The sequence below is a fragment of the Nothobranchius furzeri genome, chromosome 11, assembly GCF_043380555.1.
Source record: "Nothobranchius furzeri strain GRZ-AD chromosome 11, NfurGRZ-RIMD1, whole genome shotgun sequence".
In the NCBI taxonomy this organism is placed as follows: Eukaryota; Metazoa; Chordata; class Actinopteri; order Cyprinodontiformes; family Nothobranchiidae; genus Nothobranchius; species Nothobranchius furzeri.
Window position 1 is genome coordinate 34,048,411 of NC_091751.1, and position 20,654 is coordinate 34,069,064.

Genomic DNA, 20,654 nt, shown 5'->3' on the forward strand with positions numbered 1-20,654 from the left:
AGGGAGAGCCGTCTTTACCGACTGTACACTCCACCTCCCTCTACTCCCCCACTTGTCCAGATCTAGGCTAAAATACGATTTTAACCATAGGCCCTATCTAATTAAAATGTTTTAAGCCTAGTCTTACAAGTAGACAATGTGTCTGCCTCACGGACTAAAGCTGGGAGCTGGTTCCTCAAGAGAGGAGCCTGATAGCTAAAAGATCTGCATCCCATCCCATTTTTAGATATTCTAGGAACCACCAGTAGGGACAGCAGTAGCTCAGGAGGTAGAGCTGTTTGTCCAGTAATCAGAAGGGTACAGGTTTGATCTCAGCTCTGACCAGATTTCTGCTGATGTGTTCTTGGGTGAGATACTTAACCTGCCTTGCCTGCTGGTGGTGTTCGGCAGCCTCGCCTCTGTCATTGCGCCTCAGGGCAGCTGTAGCTACACTGTAGCTCATCCTCACCAGCGTGTGAATGTGTGTGTGAATGGGTTAGTGATTGTGATTGTGTTGTGAAGCACCTTGGGTGGTTGTAGGACCCTAAGAAGGCGCTGTACAAAATTCAGGCCATTTACCACTAGTAAACTTGCAGTCTGAGAGTGAAGTACTCTGTTGGGAACAGGATTTTAAGTAGGGATAGGTACAGCATATGAAAAACAAAGTGTTCTATTAATCCTTTAGATCCCAAGCCCTTTCAAAATAAAAAACGTGAATTAATACATCAACATTTAGAAAAAGTTAGGGTTGTCAAACTTAAAAATATGAATCAATAAGCAATTTTGGAGATGCTTGAATTAGGCTGTGACACCAGAGTCACTATGGATCCTTAATTAGATGCAACAACAGTAAATGTGTGTTCATGTGCTACAGTGACTCAGAAAGGTCCCAGTACAGAGAAATCTCAGTGTTTCTCTTGCATAGGCGTAGCCGTGGCGGCCCACCACGGCTGAAATCCCAGCGCCACGCCTACAAGATCCCAAGTTTAATTGATTTTTTTTTTGCGCCATTTCCCAAAGAAGCAGCAGGAACTACTCTGTTGTTGCTTGTGATCACAGCCAGCAGAGTAAAACTCGTAAATATCTGTAATCGTGCTGAAGGAAAATCCTCATTGGGTAACTGACTGTCTTGACGCTCTGTGATTGGCTAGTCACATAGAGCGCCCGCCCCTCCCTACACACAAAACTGCAGCCGGGAGCTCAGTCCGTCTGGCCCATACACATACACACACACACGCACGCACTTACGCACACACACACACTCACACACACACGCACACACACAGACACACACACAGACACACACACACACACGCACACGCACACGCACACACACACACAGAGTAACGGATCTCTTTGTGCTTGCTTCACTGTTGCTGATGTTTCTTCAGTGCTCCCTAGGTTTTCTTCAGCTTGCGTCTTTTTCGCTTGAATATTTAAAGTAACTTTTTTTTGTAACGTTCGTGGTGCATTTGACAAGACAGAGCTGAAAACGGCTCATGCTGCGTCGGTCACTGCCTCCACTTCGGTCGGGTTTTTAAAAAAAAATTATTTTAACTCTCTCCCTCTCTCTCACACACACACACCTCTGTTTAACTGTGTGTCAGTGTTACGCCCCCTCTCTGCAGGTCTAGGATGATGAGGGGACTAACACAAGAAAATAGGTGTAGGTGTGTAAAGGACGAGGAGGTTTGAGTAAAAACAAAAGGATTTATTAACAAAAGGTGTCTGCTGTCTGAACAGCAAAGAAGGCTTAACAATAATAATAATAATAATTAGGGAAACTAAAAACATAAGCAGTCTAACTGCTTATGAAAAGGCTTTCTGCCAAACTAAGATGACAACCACCTAAACGATAAATATCCCCGGCTCAGAAGTCCAACACCGAAACCAGAAAACTGACCCTAGGTCAGTTAAATCCCACTAAAAAGGATAATTAAGCCCAACCCCTATGGAAAACAACCCGTAGCCAGCAACACAAAAGGTTTATCCTTAGCAAGGCGTGTGAAACACGCTCAGAAGGAACCCAGGCTAATCCTGGATCCTTAGTAGAAAACCTTAAAACAAATAACGAGCGAGGGAAAATCTCAGGCTACTCCTGGATCTCTAGCAACAAACCTTGAACCCAAACGGTAACAGTGTAAACCTTAAACCTGATTGGTAATGGTAGCAAAAGTGTCTGTGAGCTAAGGGAGAATCACCAGCTAATCCAGGATCTCCTAGACTGTCTGTAGTGCTCCTCTTTTAAAGAGCTGGGAGCTGCTTGATCACTGGTGAAGATCAGCTGCTGTCTCTGCTGGCGTGCCTCTCTCCGAGGTCCTGAAAGGGCGCTGGAAGGTGTGAGCAGGCCGCTCCTGGCGCTGTCCCTGGTGCTGGATCTTTTGCAGCGGGGACAAAAGGCTCAGGTTGGGATGAGAGGACGGACCGAGGGGACGAGGCTCGTCACAGTGGGAAAAATGAATCTGAACACTGAATCTGATTGGTTTTAGTGAGCCACAAACACTGAACAGCCACATGCAGTACAACATTGAAAACAGGAAGTGACGCAGACGCCTTAACTGTGTTCTCTTCTAATCGTGTTGGAACGTTCCACTCAGGTGTGCCCAGCCCAGGTCATCAAGATCCCCTGTCCAGCTTGTTTTATATTTAACCCGCTGATTCAGCTCTGCAGGCAACTAATAATCCCCACTGATTCAAATCAGGTGTGTTGAAACAGAGAACCTTCTAAGACAAGGAGTGTTTCTCAATGTCAAGGAACCTTGCCTTGATGTCTTGGTCCCGCCCCGGTTGCCTAGGAGATACGTCATCACGAGCCGCCAAGATGTGTTCCAATGTTCATGTTCTACCGAGGCGTGTGTTCTCTGTTTGTTAGCCATTTAGCTAGCTGAGCAAACATACATGGGAGGTGTCTTGTAGCCTAGCCTTGGTCAAAAATTACCCAGAATACGCCACGGTATTTTCAAAAGGATGGCAGATTAGAAGCCAGCAGCTATTTCGGGAGCAAATTTCAAGTTAAAATTTAAGTCAACAAATTAAAAAATTTTTTTTTGATCCAAACAAGTTCTCTATGGTTGTTTACTTACTTAGTAGTTGCAGCTTCGGTGGCTAGCGGGTAGTAATTCATTTATATATTTAATTTAATAAACATATACACAATGCAAAAAGTAAAAGGTTCGTTATATATTCATATTGAAACTATAACGTTATCTCCCGTGTCACGTGACGTTACGTGACCGCCGTGGAAGCCATGGTCACGTGATGCAAGTCTGTTCCATTTAACCGTTTTCTTTGACCAAAGGAAGGACAGTGTTCTCGTAAGCAAGCCTCGCCTCACAAGGCCAGGTGCCTTGACACTGAGAAACACCCTGTGATTCCCAATCAGGGGTAGACGTACCCCTAGTGGTCCGTGAGTGCTTTGCAGGGGGTATGCGGAAAATTTTAGTATTTCATCACCCAGATGACGACAAAACTTGTTCTGGTAAAAAAAAAAAAAGGGCTGGCATGTAATATGCTTAAAAATACTCAAAGTAATTCCTAATACATGGTTGATATCGTATTATTAATTATATATTTATGCCAACTGCAACTGTGCATCAATTTTGTCATGCTCCATCAGCTTTGGAGATGCTGTTGCAGTGCTTAGAGTGTGGATTCAGGAGTACTGAAGGAGGGGTAACATCGGTCATACGGACCTGATTTAGGTTTCAGGAGCTGATGTTTAACAGAAACATACTCAGTAAATAATTCTGGAAACAGTAAACTCGTATCTGTGTTAATAGCTCCTTAACACTAACCCCTTAAATGCCGTTAGTTGTTTTTTGATGCACCATAAACACAGACTTCTCCTGTGATTTAGTTCGAACAAATTTCCATCTGCAGCTTTCTCTTCCTGTCTATCTGTCTTTCTCTCCATCTATCTGTCTTTCTCTCCCCATCTGTGTGTCTTTCTCTCCCCGTCTGTCTGTCTTTCTCTCCCTGTCTGTGTTTCTCTCTGCGTCTATTTGTCTTTCTCTCCCCTTCTGTCTTAGTCTCCCCATCTTCCTGTCTTTCTCTCCCCGTCTGTTTGTCTTTCTCTCCCCGTCTGTCTGTCTGTCTCTCACCGTCTGTCTGTCTTTCTTTCTCTCCCCGTCTGTCTGTCTTTCTCTCCCTGTCTGTCTGTCTGTCTTTCTCTCCATGTCTGTCTGTCTTTCTCTCCCCATCTGTCTGTCTTAGTCTCCCCGTCTTCCTGTCTTTCTCTCCCTGTCTGTCTGTCTTTCTTTCCCCGTCTGTCTGTCTTTCTGTCCCCGTCTGTCTGTCTTTCTCTCCCCATCTTTTTATCTTTCTCTCCCCATCTGTCTGTCTTTCTCTCCCATTCTTTCTGTCTTTCTCTCTCCTGTCTTTCTGTCTTTCTCTCTCCTGTCTGTCTGTCTTTCTCTCCCCGTCTGTCTGTCTGTCTTTCTCTCCCCGTCTGTCTGTCTTTCTCTTCCCGTCTGTCTGTCTTTCTCTCCCCATCTGTCTGTCTTTCTCCTGTCTGTCTTTCTCTCCCCGTCTGTCTGTCTGTCTGTCTGTCTGTCTGTCTGGCTGTCTGTATGTCTTTCTCTCTCTCCCCGTCCGTCTCTCTTTCTCTCCCCATCTGTCTGTCTTTCTCCTGTCTGTCTGTCTTTCTCTCCCTGTCTGTCTGTCTGTTTGTCTTTCTCTCCCTGCCTTTCTGTCTTTCTCTCTCCTGTCTGTCTGTCTTTCTCTCCAATGTATGGCTGTCTGTCTTTCTCTCACCTGTCTGTCTGTCATTCTCTCCCCGTCTGTCTGTTATTCTCTTCCCGTCTGTCTGTCTTTCTCTCCCCGTCTGTCTGTCTTTCTCTCCCCATCTGTCTGTCTTTCTCTCCCCAAATATTTGTCTTTCTCTCCCCATCTGTCTCTTTCTTTCCCCGTCTATTTGTCTTTCTCTCTCCCTCTGTCTGTCTTTTTCTCCCCGTCTGTCTGTCTTTCTCCCCGTCTATCTGTCTTTCTCTCCCTGTCTGTCTGTCTTTCTCTCCCCGTCTCTCTCACTGTGGTCGGAGTGCACCGTGACTCTGACCTCCAATAACCCCAGACCCGCTGGTTAGAGCATCGCTCAAACAGGTACAGAGAAAAAAAAGAAAGCTCCAACTTTATTTAATATTGTCACCAAAAAATGCAGCAAATCATTTAAAGGGACTTTACGGAGTTTTGAATTTTTATGCTCGCGATTGCCCCCTCAGGCCAAAAGCGTAAGGGCAGCTTCAATAGTAGGCTCATGCACGAGGCGCGCATGCTGTACGTGCACACTCCTTAACGAAAATAACAGCTGAGACAGTCCCTTGTGTGTGTGTGTGTGGTCCGGAGGACAGAGGACAGGAGAACGCACAGCTAATTAATTAAATAATTTGGTTCTGTACCTTTCTCTTCAGCACAGCCGACAAAGGTTTAAAACGGGTCAGTCCTGCATGCTCAGATCATTCCCTTGCTTGAAAAATTTTTCCAAAATGAAAGTTGAACCACACCTTTTTTTTCCTGTGAATTCAATGCCATTCGGCGACTCTCAAATAAAAATGTGGGCATCTTACTGCAAAAAATATACCATTGATGTAAAAAAGAAACTCTAAATAAACTATATTCACATCCTGAATCGAACCCAGGTTTTCTGCACAAAAGTCCGACATGTTACTAGGCGAGCTAAAGCGCCAATGATGTCCTTTGTATCTGTAACATGTATATCCTTGATGATAGCTGAAACAACACTCAAAGAACGGTTCAGAGGGCTATGCCTGAGCGTGAACGCGCATGAAGCAGCCTGCTCGACCCGAGCAACTCTCTTTTTCTGTGATTTTTACAGAAAAACAGGCAATCACAGTAAAAATGCCAGGGCTCATTCTACAGGACCAGGGCATTGCAGGAGAATGTATGAAGAAGAAATGTATCATTTCTATACATGTTTTGGCTGTCAAACTTCCATAATGCCCCTTTAAATCTGCAGTTATTCACTAGTGAAGCAACATTTGACTGATGAAATTAAAAACATGAAAAGTGAATAAATTAATCAGGAGTCAGGAAGAAATTTTATTTATTTTTTTCATTTTTCACTTTAGTTCAAACTATTTATAATTTTTTGTTTTCATCACATTTAGCTTGTATATTATTTAAATATCATCATCTTTATATTTTTCATATGATAACTTTGAGTTGCATGGTTTGGAGAATAAATCATAACGCATCATAAAAAATACTAGGAAGTTTTTTAAATAAGTTTTAGAAGTATGTTCTGAAATTCTTGTGCAAATGTAAAAAACAGTAATTCTGACATACAGAGAAGGTTGGCAGACCTAAAGGTCAATAAAAGGACCTTAAGCTTTTTATTGGTAATAATAATAATAGCGTGGTTGTTGGTACAGATGAGAGTTTAGGTGTTCCATCGTTGGTTCATTACAGATATTTTCCTCCTTTCTGTTTACAAACTTTTTCCTGCAGTAGACTTCTGACCTCCATGACCCCTGACCTCTTTGTGTTTGTTGATTCAGTCTGAAGGCGGACGCTTACAGAGGGAGATGAAGGCCTACATGTCGGCAATCAAAGGTGAGGATCTGATCCTGGAGCAGATGGCTCCATGCTCCATGACTTCCTCCAGACTGACTCTGTTTGTGCTACAGGGATGCAGCAGGCCTCCATCAACCTGACTCAGTCACTGCATGAGGTCTACGAGCCGGACTGGCATGGAAAAGATGACATTGTGACCATCGGAAAGGTTGGGGAAAAATACCCACACAGTACACCGACTAGTGTGTGTGTGTGTGTGTGTGTGTGTAAGTAAGTAGCTAAGTTTATATATATATATATATATATATATATATATATATATATACACACACACACACCGCTTATCACAGAAACAAAAACCACAAAGATCAAACAAAGGCCATAATACACATGAATATAACACAAAATATTTTTTAAAAGTGTCCAGACTGTCAGTGCCGCATAAGGATAAAGGAAGATCATTCCAAAGTCAGGGTGCAACAGTCTGGAAGGAGCAATCACCTGGGACCTCATTTATCAAGCTTGCTTACGCACAAAACTGGTTCGGAAAACTGCGTAAGCAACTTTTCATGCAAACTTTGGATTTATGAAAGAAAACTTAGCGCAAATGTGCGCAACTTTAAGCTGACTAAGGACCTGGCTTACACACATTTTGGACATGAGAGCACCTTCAGTGCTGCTGCTGAGAAGATAAAATTATGAATTCCTGCAGCATTATCACTTGTACTGCTTCGTGCGCACATAGAACAAGCCACTCCGCACTCGCGATTAGCGCGCGCGCACACACACACACACACACACACACACACACACACACACACACACACACACACACACACACACAGCCTGAAGCGCAGAATACGGAATGTTGAATATCAGCAGGGGGACAGATTGAGACAGAATGTCATGTGTCTGTGACAGTGTGTCCTGTCACTGTGACCCGATTAATGATGCACCCTGGCTACTTGGGCAAGAGAGATTTCCGTTTGGGTGACTGGTTAGCGCGCTTGACTTTCATCTGGGAGTCTGGGGATCTAATCCTTATCGGACCATTTTTTTTTATATCCGCCACAGATCTCTCTGAAGAACTCAGCATTGACGGCTTTAGCAACGCTGCTAGTGGATTTTCGCTTATTTGTTGTGCAAAAGCACTTCCTTTCCTTTCTCCACCTCACCCACAAGTACCTCAATCTGTGAAATTGCACTTCCTTGATCTGCCTTGATATACGATCGCCATCATCATTGGCAGAGCGCTGCAACAGCCGGCTTATGTATATTCATGAGGTCCACAAGGCACTTTGCATTGACTATTTATGGCAGTGGGCGTGGTGAGGGCGGGATGTGACTAAAAAGCAGCTGAGAACCTTTCTAAATAGTTTCTGATTTATGAAGCGGAGATTGCGTGCAGCTGTGCGTTCTCCATGTTTGATAGATCACAAACCTACTTGGTATAAGTACTTTTTTTTTTTTTGCTGAGCTTAAGTACGGTTTTAGTAAGGATTCTACGCAATGGTTGGTAAATGAGACCCCTGGACTTTTATATCTGATCTTTGGAACTTCTAGAAGGTTCTGGTGGGTGGACCTGAGGGCTCGGGTTGGAGCATAAGGCTTTAACAGTTCAGTAATACAGGGAGGAGCTTGACCATTGTAAAGGATGGGTAGTTTACATCTTACTTATGGACCATAAAATGTGAGATTCCATAGAAATATGAAATATCAATCTGATGGATCTTTGAATATTTTAACCAGAAGATCAGAACTTTTTATTGCAAGGATTAAGCAACACTTTGTATTAACTCCAAGGAAAGCGAGAGAGTCAGGTTTAAAATAGTTAAGAAATTTATTTCTACACAATTTAAACAAGACTAACTTTAACACTCTGTGTACTGATGGACTAAGGTGGAGTGAGACGTGAGATGATGGTGTGTGTGTGGAATGTTATTATCAGAACCAGCGGATCCGGAGAAGCATTTAGTTCTAAGTGGGAGTGAATGTTTCGCTCTAAACTTTAGTTGGAGATTTATAACACACATGAAACGCCATCTGTCTGTCTACGTACCCCAGGGGAAGCCTCCGATTGGATCCAGAATGTTGAGGTCCTCTTGGATCCTCCTTGGAACCGAAACCGATAGAAAAGCAGCGGTGCCGACCAAACCAGCCTTGGAATGCTTCCATGTCATGACAGGTTCATTGGCGTCAGCGAGACCCTGAAGGGGTTGTGAGGTTCAGCTTTTATTCTGAAAGAACCGTTGCGGTCAGGTGTAACTTGCAACAGATTTTATCCAGCTTGTCAAGGTTCTTTTGGCTGAAGAGGAAGTCCGGATGGCCTGTCCGAGACTTCTCTAGAACGCTTTGAACTAAAGAAAAGGTGGCGTGGAATAGTTTTTATAATTGTCATATTTTGGTTTACTGGCAAATCAGAATTTGACATGCAAAAGAGGGTTTGTACAAACACCACAGAAAACCACGCCTCGCATCAGAAACGAAGGTTCTGATTGGATCAGACAAAAGGAAATGTGGCGTGTGACTTTAGCATTACTCTGTGTTATCAGTGTCTAGTGCAAATGTCCAGGATTATAATAACTTGTAAAATACTACTGATCACAGGATTATAATATCAAGTAATAACATTGTCATTTCACAGATTGATTGAACATTGGGCTCACATTATCATTGGTAATAACAAAGTGGTTTGATTATGTATTTATCAAAAGAGAGTTCTTCGTCCTCATCTTGAACTGTTAACAGAGGTGAAGCAGTTCAGATGAGCAGAGTGCATGAAAGACCTTGGCCACTATCTCATGTAGATTAAGCATAACGCTACACCATGTAGAGCCCTGAAAGTTCTAGTCAGGATTCTAAAATGGACTCTAAAGTTTTTAAACGGGTAACCAGTGCAGAGACATCAGAATAGGAGTGATGTGTGCTCTTCTGTTTGCTCTAGTTAGGAGCCTCGCTGCAAAGTTCTGGACCAACTGAAGGCGGTCAAAGTCTTTTTTGTTAAAACATGTGAAGAGTGTTTCTCTTTGAACATCTTAGGTGTGTTCTTGCTGTATCGTATTTCTAATTTCATGCTGTAGTTCTTTTTTAAAACACAGAACAGTTTTGTTACCTGTTTTCCCGCTATGTTTCGTTTGACACATGTCAGCCTGAGGAAGTTTGCAGCTGCAAACGAAACGTAGCGGGAAAACAGGTAACAAAACTGTTCTGTGTTTTAAAAAACAACTAGAGCATGGAATGTGAAGATTGTGTTACAGTAATCTAGATGGGAGGAGATAAAGGCATGGAGAACCATTTCAAGTTCATGTTTTGACACCAACCTTCACAGTTTAGAGATATTTCTTAAGTGATAAAAACAGTTATGGACCAATGTTTTTGAGTGGCCTTCAAGAATCATTGATTGGTCAAAAACATCCAAATTTCTTAAGTTTGTCTTGACGGCAGAAGATAAATGACCAAGTTGTTGACTACTTCCCCACTGAGTCATGGTGGATGGCTGCTTATACTGATCCAGGATCCTCTGGAGGTTTCTTCCTGTTAAAAGGGAGTTTTCCTCTCCACTGTCGCTGCATGCTTGCTTAGTATGAGGATTGCTGTAAAGACTCTGACACTAGTCAGTGACTTGATGCAACCTGCTGGGTTCCTTATATAGGAAACTTGTTACTGATTGGCTTCATGATGACTTGACCCGTATTGGAATGTTTACTTTGTGAAAGTCCTTGAGACGACTCTTGTCCTGATTTGGCGCTATAGAAATAAACTAAATTGAATTTAATTAATCAGGGGAACCATGCTCTGGGGCAAGGATCAGACATGGTCTTTTCAGAGTTTAACTGGAGGAAGTTTTCTTCTAGGCAGCTGGTGATAGCTGATAGACACTGGTAATTCAGACAGTTTATAGAACTCAGAATCTTTGAAGAAGAAGAAGACGAATTTAAAATATAAAAAATAATTTAGAAAATGATTATAAATATATTTAAAATGAGCAAAAATAGACAATTAAAAATGTAAAGAAGAGAGAGTGAATAGGAAAGAGGAAAATCAGTGGATCCTGAGGAAGGTGGAATAGGTAGAGAGAGCAGAACAAGGAGAGGGTGATGAAGGTCACACCAAAGCCTGAACAGGTGAGTTTAAAGGAGAGCACTGTGTCCACTGATCTCAGGCTCAGCGGGATCTCAGGATGTGCTGAAGAGGAAGCAGATAGAGGGGGAAGAGTAGAGGCCCCAGTACAGAACCTTGTGAGACACCATGGGCGAGGGAGGTGTTGGAGGATCGAAATTTGGAGATGGCCACAGAAAAGGAACGCTCAGACAGATAAGATAACCCCTCCAGAGCAGATCCTGATAGGCCTACCCAGTCTCTCAGCCTCTCCAGTAGCAGGTGATGGTCAACAGTGTCAAAGGCTGCAGTCAGGTCCAGCAGGACCAGAACAGAACATTCCCCTGCATCACTGTGGGTCAGAAGGTCATTAGAGACCCTAAGAAGAGCTGTTTCAGTAGAATGAGCTCTATGAAAACCTGACTGGACACTATCATAGATGTTATGTTCATCAAGAGCAGCTGTGAGATGTTTAGCCACAACCTTTTCCAAGATCTTGGAGATGAACGGAAGTTTAGAGATGAGTCTGAAGCTGCTATGGAGAGAGGGGTCAAGACTCAGGTGGATTACAGCATTATTAAAGTAAGCAGGGACCTGACCAGACACCAGAGAAGCATTAATTATGGAGAGCATACTGGGACAGATGGACTGAAAAGCACTTTTAAACAAAGATGAGGGTAAGATGTGGAGGGGGCATGCAGAGGTCTTCATAGAGTTAACTAGTTTGGTTAGCTCAGGCAAAGAAACAGGAGCAAAGCTATCTAGGATGATAGGCCTGGTTGGAATCGGGAGAGGCAGCGATAAGGCTGCAGGAGAGATGCTAGATCTGACCTTATTGACTTTGTCCACAAAGAAAGACAGAAAGTTCTCACCATCTGCAACAGAGTGGATGGAGGCTGTAGGAGAGGCAGGAGAGACAATGCTGCTGACGGTGTTAAACAGCACCTTGGGGTTTCCTTTGCTCTGGGACACCAGGTTGGAGAAATAGGAAACCCTCGTGTCTCTGACTGCAGACTTTTCTGGAGGTCAGAAGATCCTTTAGATGCAGCAGATGGACGTGGAGATGGGTTTTCTTCCACAAGCGCTCAACTTTTCTGCATTGGCGCTTCAGGCTGAATGCTGTCATTAAACCAGGGAGTAGGGTTCACTGCAGGACCTGATCTGGTTCTGACAGGACAGATGTTGTCCAGGATGAAGAGGCAGTGCTCGTTAAACTGAGAAGTTAAGGAATGTGGGTCATCATCAGAATAACAGGGTGGATAAATAGCAGCAGAAAAATTGCTAGCTGTGCTCTGATTAAGACAATGTAAACTAATCAGATGGTGAGCAGGAGGTGTGGACACAGAAACGGACAAGTTAAAGAAAATGTAATGGTGATCAGAAATATAAACATCCTTAGGATAAACACTGTTAGCATTTAGACCTAGGGTAAAAACAAGGTCCAGAGTGTGCCCCCTGGTGTGTGGGGCCAGAAACATGCTGGGTAAAGCTGAAGGAGTCCATGAGGCTGGAGAAGCTCATGGCAGAGTGGTCTGAGGGATAATCAATGTGGATGTTAAAGTCACCAACAATCACCAGTCTGGACAGCTTCACAGTGGAGGATAAAAAGTCACTAAACTCCTGAAGAAAAGAACCGTTTGGACCAGGTGGACGATAGAGCACAGCACAGTAGAACGGGTCCTTACACCCGACTTTAATCAGCTGCAGTTCAAAAGAAGCAAAGTGACCCGAGGCTGTAGAGCTAGAAGAAGAAGAAGAAAGTATCATTTCTATAACGCCTCTCAAGATAAAAATCACGAGGCGCTTCACAAAACAAAAAATGTAAAAATATAAAAAAGCATTTTGAAAATGTATAAAAATATATTTAAAATGAGCAACAATAGAGAATTGTGATTAAAAAATGTTAAGAAAGAGAGACAGTGAACAGGAAAGAGGGAAATCAGTGGATCCCGAGGAAGGTGGAATAGGTGGGGAGAGCAGAATAAAGAGAGTGGTGAAGAAGGCCATACAAATGCCAGCTTGAACAAGTGAGTCTTGTAAACGGGTTCACTGAGTCCGTTGATCTCATGCTCAGGGGGAGAGAGTTCCAGAGTCAGGGGGCCACAGCAGCAAATGATCTGTCACCTTTGGTCTTTAGCCTGGTGCGCTGCACAACCAGTAGGCTTTAATCACTGGACCTCAGGGACCTGCTGGGGGTGTAGGGACTAAGAAGATCACAAATTTAAGATGGTGCTTGTCCATGTAAGGCCCTATAGACTAGAACCAGGATCTTGAAATGAACCCTGAAGTTGACTGGCAGCCAGTGAAGCTGGAGGAGAAGCGGGGTGATGTGGGTGTGTTTGGAGGACTTGGTCAGAAGCCGAGCACAGGCATTCTGAACCACCTGTAGACGGTTCAGGGAGGTTCTACTCAGACACGTGAAAAGAGAGTTACAGTAGTCTAAGCGTGAGGAGATGAAGGTGTGGATAACTGTCTCAAGTTCAGAGCGGGACAGAATGGGACTCAGCTTAGCAACGTTCCTGAGATGGAAGAAGGAAGAGCGAACAAGAGAACTGACATGAGAATCCAAGGTGAGAGCTGGGTCAAAGGTCACGCCAATATTCCTGACAGAAGCTTTGGTGTGAGAAGCAAGCTGACCAAGAGAGTCTCTGACTTTGGGAACCAGCTTGTCTGGGGCACAGATGAGGATCTCAGTCTTATCTTCATTCAGCTGAAGAAAGCTCCCAGCCATCCAGGTTTTAATAGAGTCTAAGCAGGTGTGTAACAGCTGCAGCTTAGACCTCTCATGGGGCTTAAAGGAGATGTACAGTTGGATGTCATCTCCATAAAGATGGTAGGAGATTTCTTTGAAGGAGCTTAGGATGTGCTGAAGAGGAAGCAGATAGAGGAGGAAGAGCAGAGGCCCCAGCACAGAACCTTGTGGGACACCATGGGTAAGGGAGGTGGTGGAGGACCTAAACTTGGAGACGGCCACAGAAAAGGAGCGCTCAGAGAGATAAAAGGAGAACCACTCCAAAGCAGATCCTGATAGGCCTACCCAATCTCTGAGCCTCTCCAGTAGCAGGTGATTGTCAACAGTGTCAAAGGCTGCAGTCAGGTCCAGCAGGACCAGGAAGGTCATTACCGACCCTAAGAAGAGCTGTTTCAGTAGAATGAGCTCTACGAAAACCTGACTGGAAGCTATCATAGATGTTATGTTCATCAAGAGCAGCTGTGAGTTGTTTAGCCACAACCCTTTCCAAGATCTTGGAGATGAACGGAAGTTTAGAGATGGGTCTGAAGCTGCTATGGAGAGAGGGGTCGAGACTCGGTTTTTTAAGAAGCGGGTGGATTACAGTATTTTTAAAGTAAGCAGGGACCTGACCAGAGAAGCATTAATTATAGAGAGCACGCTGGGACCGATGGACTGAAAAGCACTTTTAAACAAAGATGTTGGAAGATGGTCTCTGAAAACAACAGCTAGGTCTCCACCACCACCAGAACCCCGGGGCTGGCTAAGAAAAGAACAAACACTACGGCAGAGTTCAGTCAGACCAGAATAATCAGATGTTTGCTGCCAAACTTCAGTCAGAAACAGAAAATCTAGATTTTAGAGAGAAATCAGCTGAATGTCATCTGCATATAGGGGATAAGAGACATTATGAAAAAAAATCAATTGTCTGTCCAAGAGGGTGTATGTACAGTAGAAACACCAGTGGCCCCAAAACAGAGCCTTAGGGTACCCCACAGAACAGATGGGTAGAATCTGACATGATCTGGTTTCTACAGACACAGTAATTTCTGTTAGAAAGGTACGATCTAAACCAGTCTAGAACAGTTCCAGAGATCCCCACCGAGTCACCAAGTCTGCTAATTAAGGTGTTGTGATCAACAGTGTCAAAACTGCAGAAAAATCATAACAATACTAACACTGTAAACTCCCCGTTGTCTGTGGCCATCATGATGTCACTGGGAACTTTATCCAAAGCTGTTTCTGTTGAACGCTTTTTACCAAAGCCAGACTGGAATTTATCAAAACTGTTGTGTAGTTCCAGAAAAGGAATCGGCTTATCTGCCACAACTTTTTCCAGTATTTTACAGATAAGAAACCTTGGTGTTATCTTTGACCAGGAAATGTCATTCAAATTCCACAATAACCCTCCCACTGTCCTAATGGGTATGATCCCGCGAGGAAAGTATACCATTGAACAGGGTTGATGGTTTATCCCTTGGGTCCATGTGGCAGGGGCGAGGAGTGAGCACCACCTCACCCCTGCCACGTGGACCTCAAAGGATAAACAATCAATCCTGCTCAATGGTATACTTTCCTCACGGGGTCACCCATAAAGACAGTGGGAGGGTTAGACAGGTTTGTAGGATTTCCTTTTTCCACCTTTGGAATATTGCTAAGATTAGATGCATCCTTTCCAGGAGTGATGCTGAAAAGCTAGTTCATGCATTTATTACATCAAGACTGGATTACTGTAATTCATTACTCTCAGGAAGTGTCCTGCCCATGGTCAAAACCACACAGATTAAATATCAGGCTTAATAAAGCAAATGATGAAAATCTCATAAATATTAGAATAAATTTGACTGAGCAGAAAACTAGAAAAATTAAATGTGGGGTATTGAACATTAGGTCTATTTTTTCTTAGACTTTGTCAGTTAATGACTGGATTTGTGATAATCAGATTTATTTATTTTTTTTTTTTTTACCGTGTCCTGTCTGGCTGTGAAGCAAACAGAATTGATCTCTGAATGCTGGTAACAAGCCTTACAGATTTACTCTCAGGTGGAGCATCAAAGCGTCTGCTTTTAATGTCAAGCCTGATACTTAAAACTTAATTGTTATTGCTTTTGAATGCTTTGCAATTCCGACCAGACACGGAGTCAGAGGTGAAAGAGAAAGGAAAAGACAAAAGGTGGGGAGAGAGGGGGGAAGGGGTTCCACAAAAATAAACAATAATGAACAAGAGTCTGCTTCGAGACCTGCAGAAAGAGACAAGAAAAAAAGCAACAAAAAAAAGGGACACAACAACAATACAAGATCAAGCTATCACTGAGTCAACTTGATGAAGAAATATATAATCAGTATTGCTTAACTGAACAGTCACACGATAATAAATCACAGTGCATTAAGTGTCCACCATAGTCTTAAGACCTGTGTTGAACGTGCCCAAGCCCATACTTTTGAGAGCACCGTGTGAGCACCTGTGTGTACAAGTGCTTGTTTATGTAAGGTTTATCTAAAGGAGCGTCCAATAGAGAGTGTGAGAGACCACAGATCTGCCCTCCAAAAATGCGTAGGAGATGGGGGAGCTCCAAGTCCCAGAGATCCAGGCGCTGCCTCAGAACACAGGAACCCCAAGGAGACTGCAACCAGAAAGGCCCCCGCCCCCCTCGAGAGGCACAGAGGATCGCCCCGGGGGGCCACCACCAGCAGCCGGCAGAGTCCCGGGACACATCACCGGCAAGCCCTCTGGCCCACCTGCAGCCTCCCACCCCCTAGCTGGCCGAGGCCGGGACCCAGCGACCCGGGACCCAGGGGCGACTGTCCCCGCCGGGGACCCAGCAGAGCCCAGGGACCCAGACCCCACCAGGCCGTCACCGGGATAAATCTGGATAATCGGATTTCTTTGCTCTCTCTCACAGAATCCTGGCTGCAGCAAGAGGACTATTAGTTTAAATGAGTCAACTCCTTCTAATTATTTAAATCATCATATTGCTGGAAGTATAGGACAAGGAGGAGGAGTAGCAACCATTTTCCATTCAGACCTATTACTCAATCCCTTACCAATGAATAGTTACAGTTCTTTTAAATATCTTGTTCTTAGTTTTCCTAATCCAGATTGCAAAACTGTAAAACCATTCGTTTGTAGTTTTGTATCATCCACCAGGCCCTTACTCTGAGTTTTTGGATCAGATCTCTGATTTTTTATCTGATTTGGTGCTAAATACTGATAAGGTCATTATAGTGGGGGATTTTAATATACATGTGGACATAGAAAATGATAGCCTCAATTTAGCCTTTAGTAATACCCTAGACTCAATTGGTTTTACTCAAAGAATACATAGCTCCACCCACTCCTGCCATCATACATTGGACCTTGTGCTGACTTATGGCATAGAGTGTGAGGAAATAACGATATTTCCCCTTAATCCAGTCCTCTCGGACCACTTTTTGATAACCTTTGAGTTTTTTATAATTGAGTTCTCGAGACATGAAAGTAGATTTCACTATAGTCTGTCTCTATCTGACAATGCTGTTGCATCTTTTAAATCAACTGTTCCATCTTTACTATCTTCAGCATCTCAGAGGAATGTAGCAGAGGGCAATATTTTTATTTCTAGTCATTCACAAATTGATGCTTTAGTTCATAATGTTACTTCCTCTTTACGTGTGGCATTAGATGATGTTGCCCCTTTAAAAAAAGGTAAATAGGGACAGGAAGTTGGCTCCCTGGTTTAATTCTCATTTATGAACTTTAAAATAAAACTCTAGAAAATTGGAGAGAACATGGCGTCCTACATACCAGGAGGAGCCCTACTTATCCTGGAAAAATAGTCTTGTGCTTTGTAAAAAATAAGATTCAACAAGCTAGAACTGCTTATTTTTCATTGCTAATTGAAGAGAATAAGAATAATCCAAAATTTATTTTCAGTACAGTTGCCAAACTTACACAGAATCATAGCTCTGAGCCATCTATTCCCTTAGCCCTCAGCAGCAACGACTTCATGGGATTTTTCACAAGTAAAATTAATTCTATTAGAAACAAAATCATTAGCATCCTCCCTAATGTGATTTCTTCTTCCTCAGTAAGTGAGGCAGAATCTGAGGTAACTGTAGAACCTCATCTGTGTTTGAACCGTTTTGATCCAGTTGAGCTTTCAGAGTTATCAAAAGTATTAGCTTCATCTAAACCTTCAACTTGCATTTTAGATCCAATCCCAACCAAATTATTTAAAGATGCATTTCCTTTGGTTACTGCCCCCATTCTAGATATAATCAATCTATTCTTTGTAAATGGATATGTACCACAGGATATTAAGGTTGCTGTAATCAAACCTTCACTTAAGAAGCCTTCTCTGGATGACCCAATGAATTATAGACCAATATCTAACCTTCCATTTTTATACAAAGTCCTTGAGAAAATATTGGCCATCCAAATATATGAGCATTTAAACACTAATGATCTGTTTGAGGAATTTCAGTCTGGCTTTAGAGAGTATCACAGCACTGAAACTGCATTAGTGAGAGTTACAAATGATATTCTCATGGCCTCAGATAAGAATCTTGTGTCCGTTCTAGTCTTGTTAGATCTCAGTGCTGCCTTTGACACAGTTGATCACAATGTTCTTTTAGAAAGGCTTGAACATGTTGTAGGGATCAAAGGAACAGTGCTAGGCTGGTTTAAATCCTACCTGTCTGTTATATAATTTTGTAAACGTACATGACAAATCTTCTTCATACTCCAGGGTTACTTGTGGAGTACCACAGGGTTCAGTGCTTGGACCAATTCTTTTCACTATATATATGCTCCCAATTGGTAAAATCATTAGACCGCATGGGATAAACTTCCACTGTTATGCTGACGATACTCAGTTATATCTATCCATTAACCCTGATGAACTTAATCGGTTAGTTAGATTACAGGCTTGTCTTGAAGACATAAAAAATTGGATGACTCAAAACATTTAGCTTTTAAATCAAGACAAGACTGAAGTTCTCATCTTTGGACCAGAGATTCAGAAAAGGAAATTGCTTAGTCAATCACCTGACCTGAATGGCATTAAATTTGTCTCCGAGAACAAAGTAAGGAACCTTAGTGTTATCTTTGACCAGGACATGTCATTCAAATCCCACGTTAAACAGGTTTGTAGGATTTCCTTTTTCCACCTTCGGAATATTGCTAAGATTAGAAGGATCCTTTCCAGGAGTGATGCTGAAAAACTAGTTCATGCATTTATTACATCAAGACTGGATTACTGTAATTCATTACTCTCAGGAAGTCCACAGAATGTAGTTAAAAGTCTTCAGCTTGTCCAAAATGCTGCAGCTAGAGTTCTGATTAGAACTAAAAAGAGAGATCATATCTCTCCTGTCTTAGCTTCCCTACATTGGCTACCTGTTAAATTCAGAATAGATTTTAAGATCCTCCTTCTCACATATAAAGCTCTTAATAATCAAGCTCCATCATACATCAGTGACCTGATTGTTCCATACGTTCCTAACTAAACACTTCGCTCTCAGACTGCAGGTTTACTTGTGGTTCCCAGTATGTCTAAAAATAGGATGGGAGGCAGATGTTTTAGTTATCAGGCTCCTCTCTTGTGGAACCAACTCCCAACTTTAGTCATTGAGGCAGACACTTTGTCTACTTTTAAGACTAGGCTTAAAACATTTTTATTTGATAGGGCCTATGGTTAAAATCTGATTTTAGCCTAGATCTGGACAAGTGAGGGAGTAGAGGGAGGTGGAGTGTTCAGTCGGTAAAGACAGCTCTCTCTTGCCCTGCCTTCAACATGCCTCCATCTAAAAGGCTAGGTTATCCAGAGTTATCTCTGTAGTTATGCTGCTATAGGCTTAGACTGCTGGAGGATACACTGACCACTTTCCACATTCTGCTACTTTCTTCTACAATCTGATCTTCAACTGTATTATTTCCTGCAATTTCAGCTGTTAACTTTATTTTTTAAGCGTTTTTCTCCCCAGAAGAAGCTACAATGATGTTATGCTGAGCTGTGGTGGCCTCAAGGAGGGGGCCATCGCCTTGAACACTGTTGCTAACCATTTAATCATTCTCCCTCTCCTGATAATAACAATTTACTTTCCTTGACATTAAATGTGCTGCTACTAGTTTACCCGTTTAATTATAGATTCACTAGGATACATAAAATAAAGTTTATCTCTCACCAAATACAATATTTACTAAGAAGTCACAATGTAACCATAGAAACACAGCTTGGTGTGTGTGTGTGTGTGTGTGTGTGTGTGTGTGTGTGTGTGTGTGTGTGTGTGTGTGTGTGTGTGTGTGTGCGTGCGTGCGTGTGCTCTGTCTTGTTGATCCCCAGTGAGTCGTGGTGGATGGCTGCTTATACTGAGCCAGGATCCTCTGGAGGTGTCTTCTTGTTAAAAGGGAGTTTTCCTCTTCACTGTCGCTGCATGCTTGCTTAGTATGAGGATTGCTGTAAATTTGCTGGGTTCTTTATATGGGAAACTTTTTTCAGATTGACTTAATGAATTGACCTGTATTGGAATGTTTATTATGTGAAGTGCCTTGAGACAACTCTTGTCGTGATTTGTCATTATATAAATAAACTTCAATTGAATTGAATTTAGAAATGGGGCTGTAGTTTTTAGGCTGAGATGAGTCCAAACTTGGGTTTTTTGCCCTCTCAGGCTCCAAATAAGTTTTGGTTAAGGACAAACAACTAAGTCCTTCAGGGGTTCTTCTGAGTTAAGGAAACTCAATTTTGCATTTAATGATTGTCTTAGATCTCTGCTAAAAGACCACCATGGGATGGTGCAGGCCATTGGTCTTTTGCTGCTGGTATAAAAACATTGCATAAAGTTTTGAGAAACTTAATATACAGGTTTATCTGCCGACTCAACCAATGTGGGAATGTAATTATTTTGATTTTGACTAATATCGGAGGCATTGCTACCTGCTACTGGTCAATACTGTGGCATCGTGGTACAGTTGCTTGTAAGTGTGTAATGATGTCCTTTTCTTTCTTTCTTTCTTTCTTTCTTTCTTTCTTTCTTTTGTTTTTGTTTCTGGACACCATGTCTGTTAATAAAGTTTGATGATGATTAGGAAAGCCCTGAAGCAGATGTTTGCTCTCTGCAGGACTGTGATGCATTGTGGGAAGACTTTCATAACAAACTGGTGGATTCCACGCTGCTGAACCTGGATGCATACCTGCTGCAGTTTCCAGACCTTAAGGTGAAACACGGATTCTGTTAAAGCAACAAAGTGATTTGATTTAACCCTTACCCAACATTTAAATTTTCTAACGTTAAAGTCCTTTGAGCACAAAATAAATGCACTTACAAAGCTTCCTAT

The 20,654-nt window shown here is 42.6% G+C and overlaps 1 protein-coding gene across 1 annotated transcript in view; it reads left to right on the forward strand.

Annotated features, from left to right (window-relative positions):
• amph (amphiphysin) overlaps positions 1-20,654 on the forward strand; it is a 52,839-nt gene that overhangs the window by 3,892 nt on the left and 28,293 nt on the right. Inside the window, exons 3-5 of the mRNA XM_015956463.3 lie at positions 6,492-6,546; positions 6,621-6,715; positions 20,439-20,534. Coding sequence (XP_015811949.3) covers positions 6,492-6,546; positions 6,621-6,715; positions 20,439-20,534 — 246 coding nt within the window. The remainder of the gene's footprint in view (positions 1-6,491; positions 6,547-6,620; positions 6,716-20,438; positions 20,535-20,654) is intronic.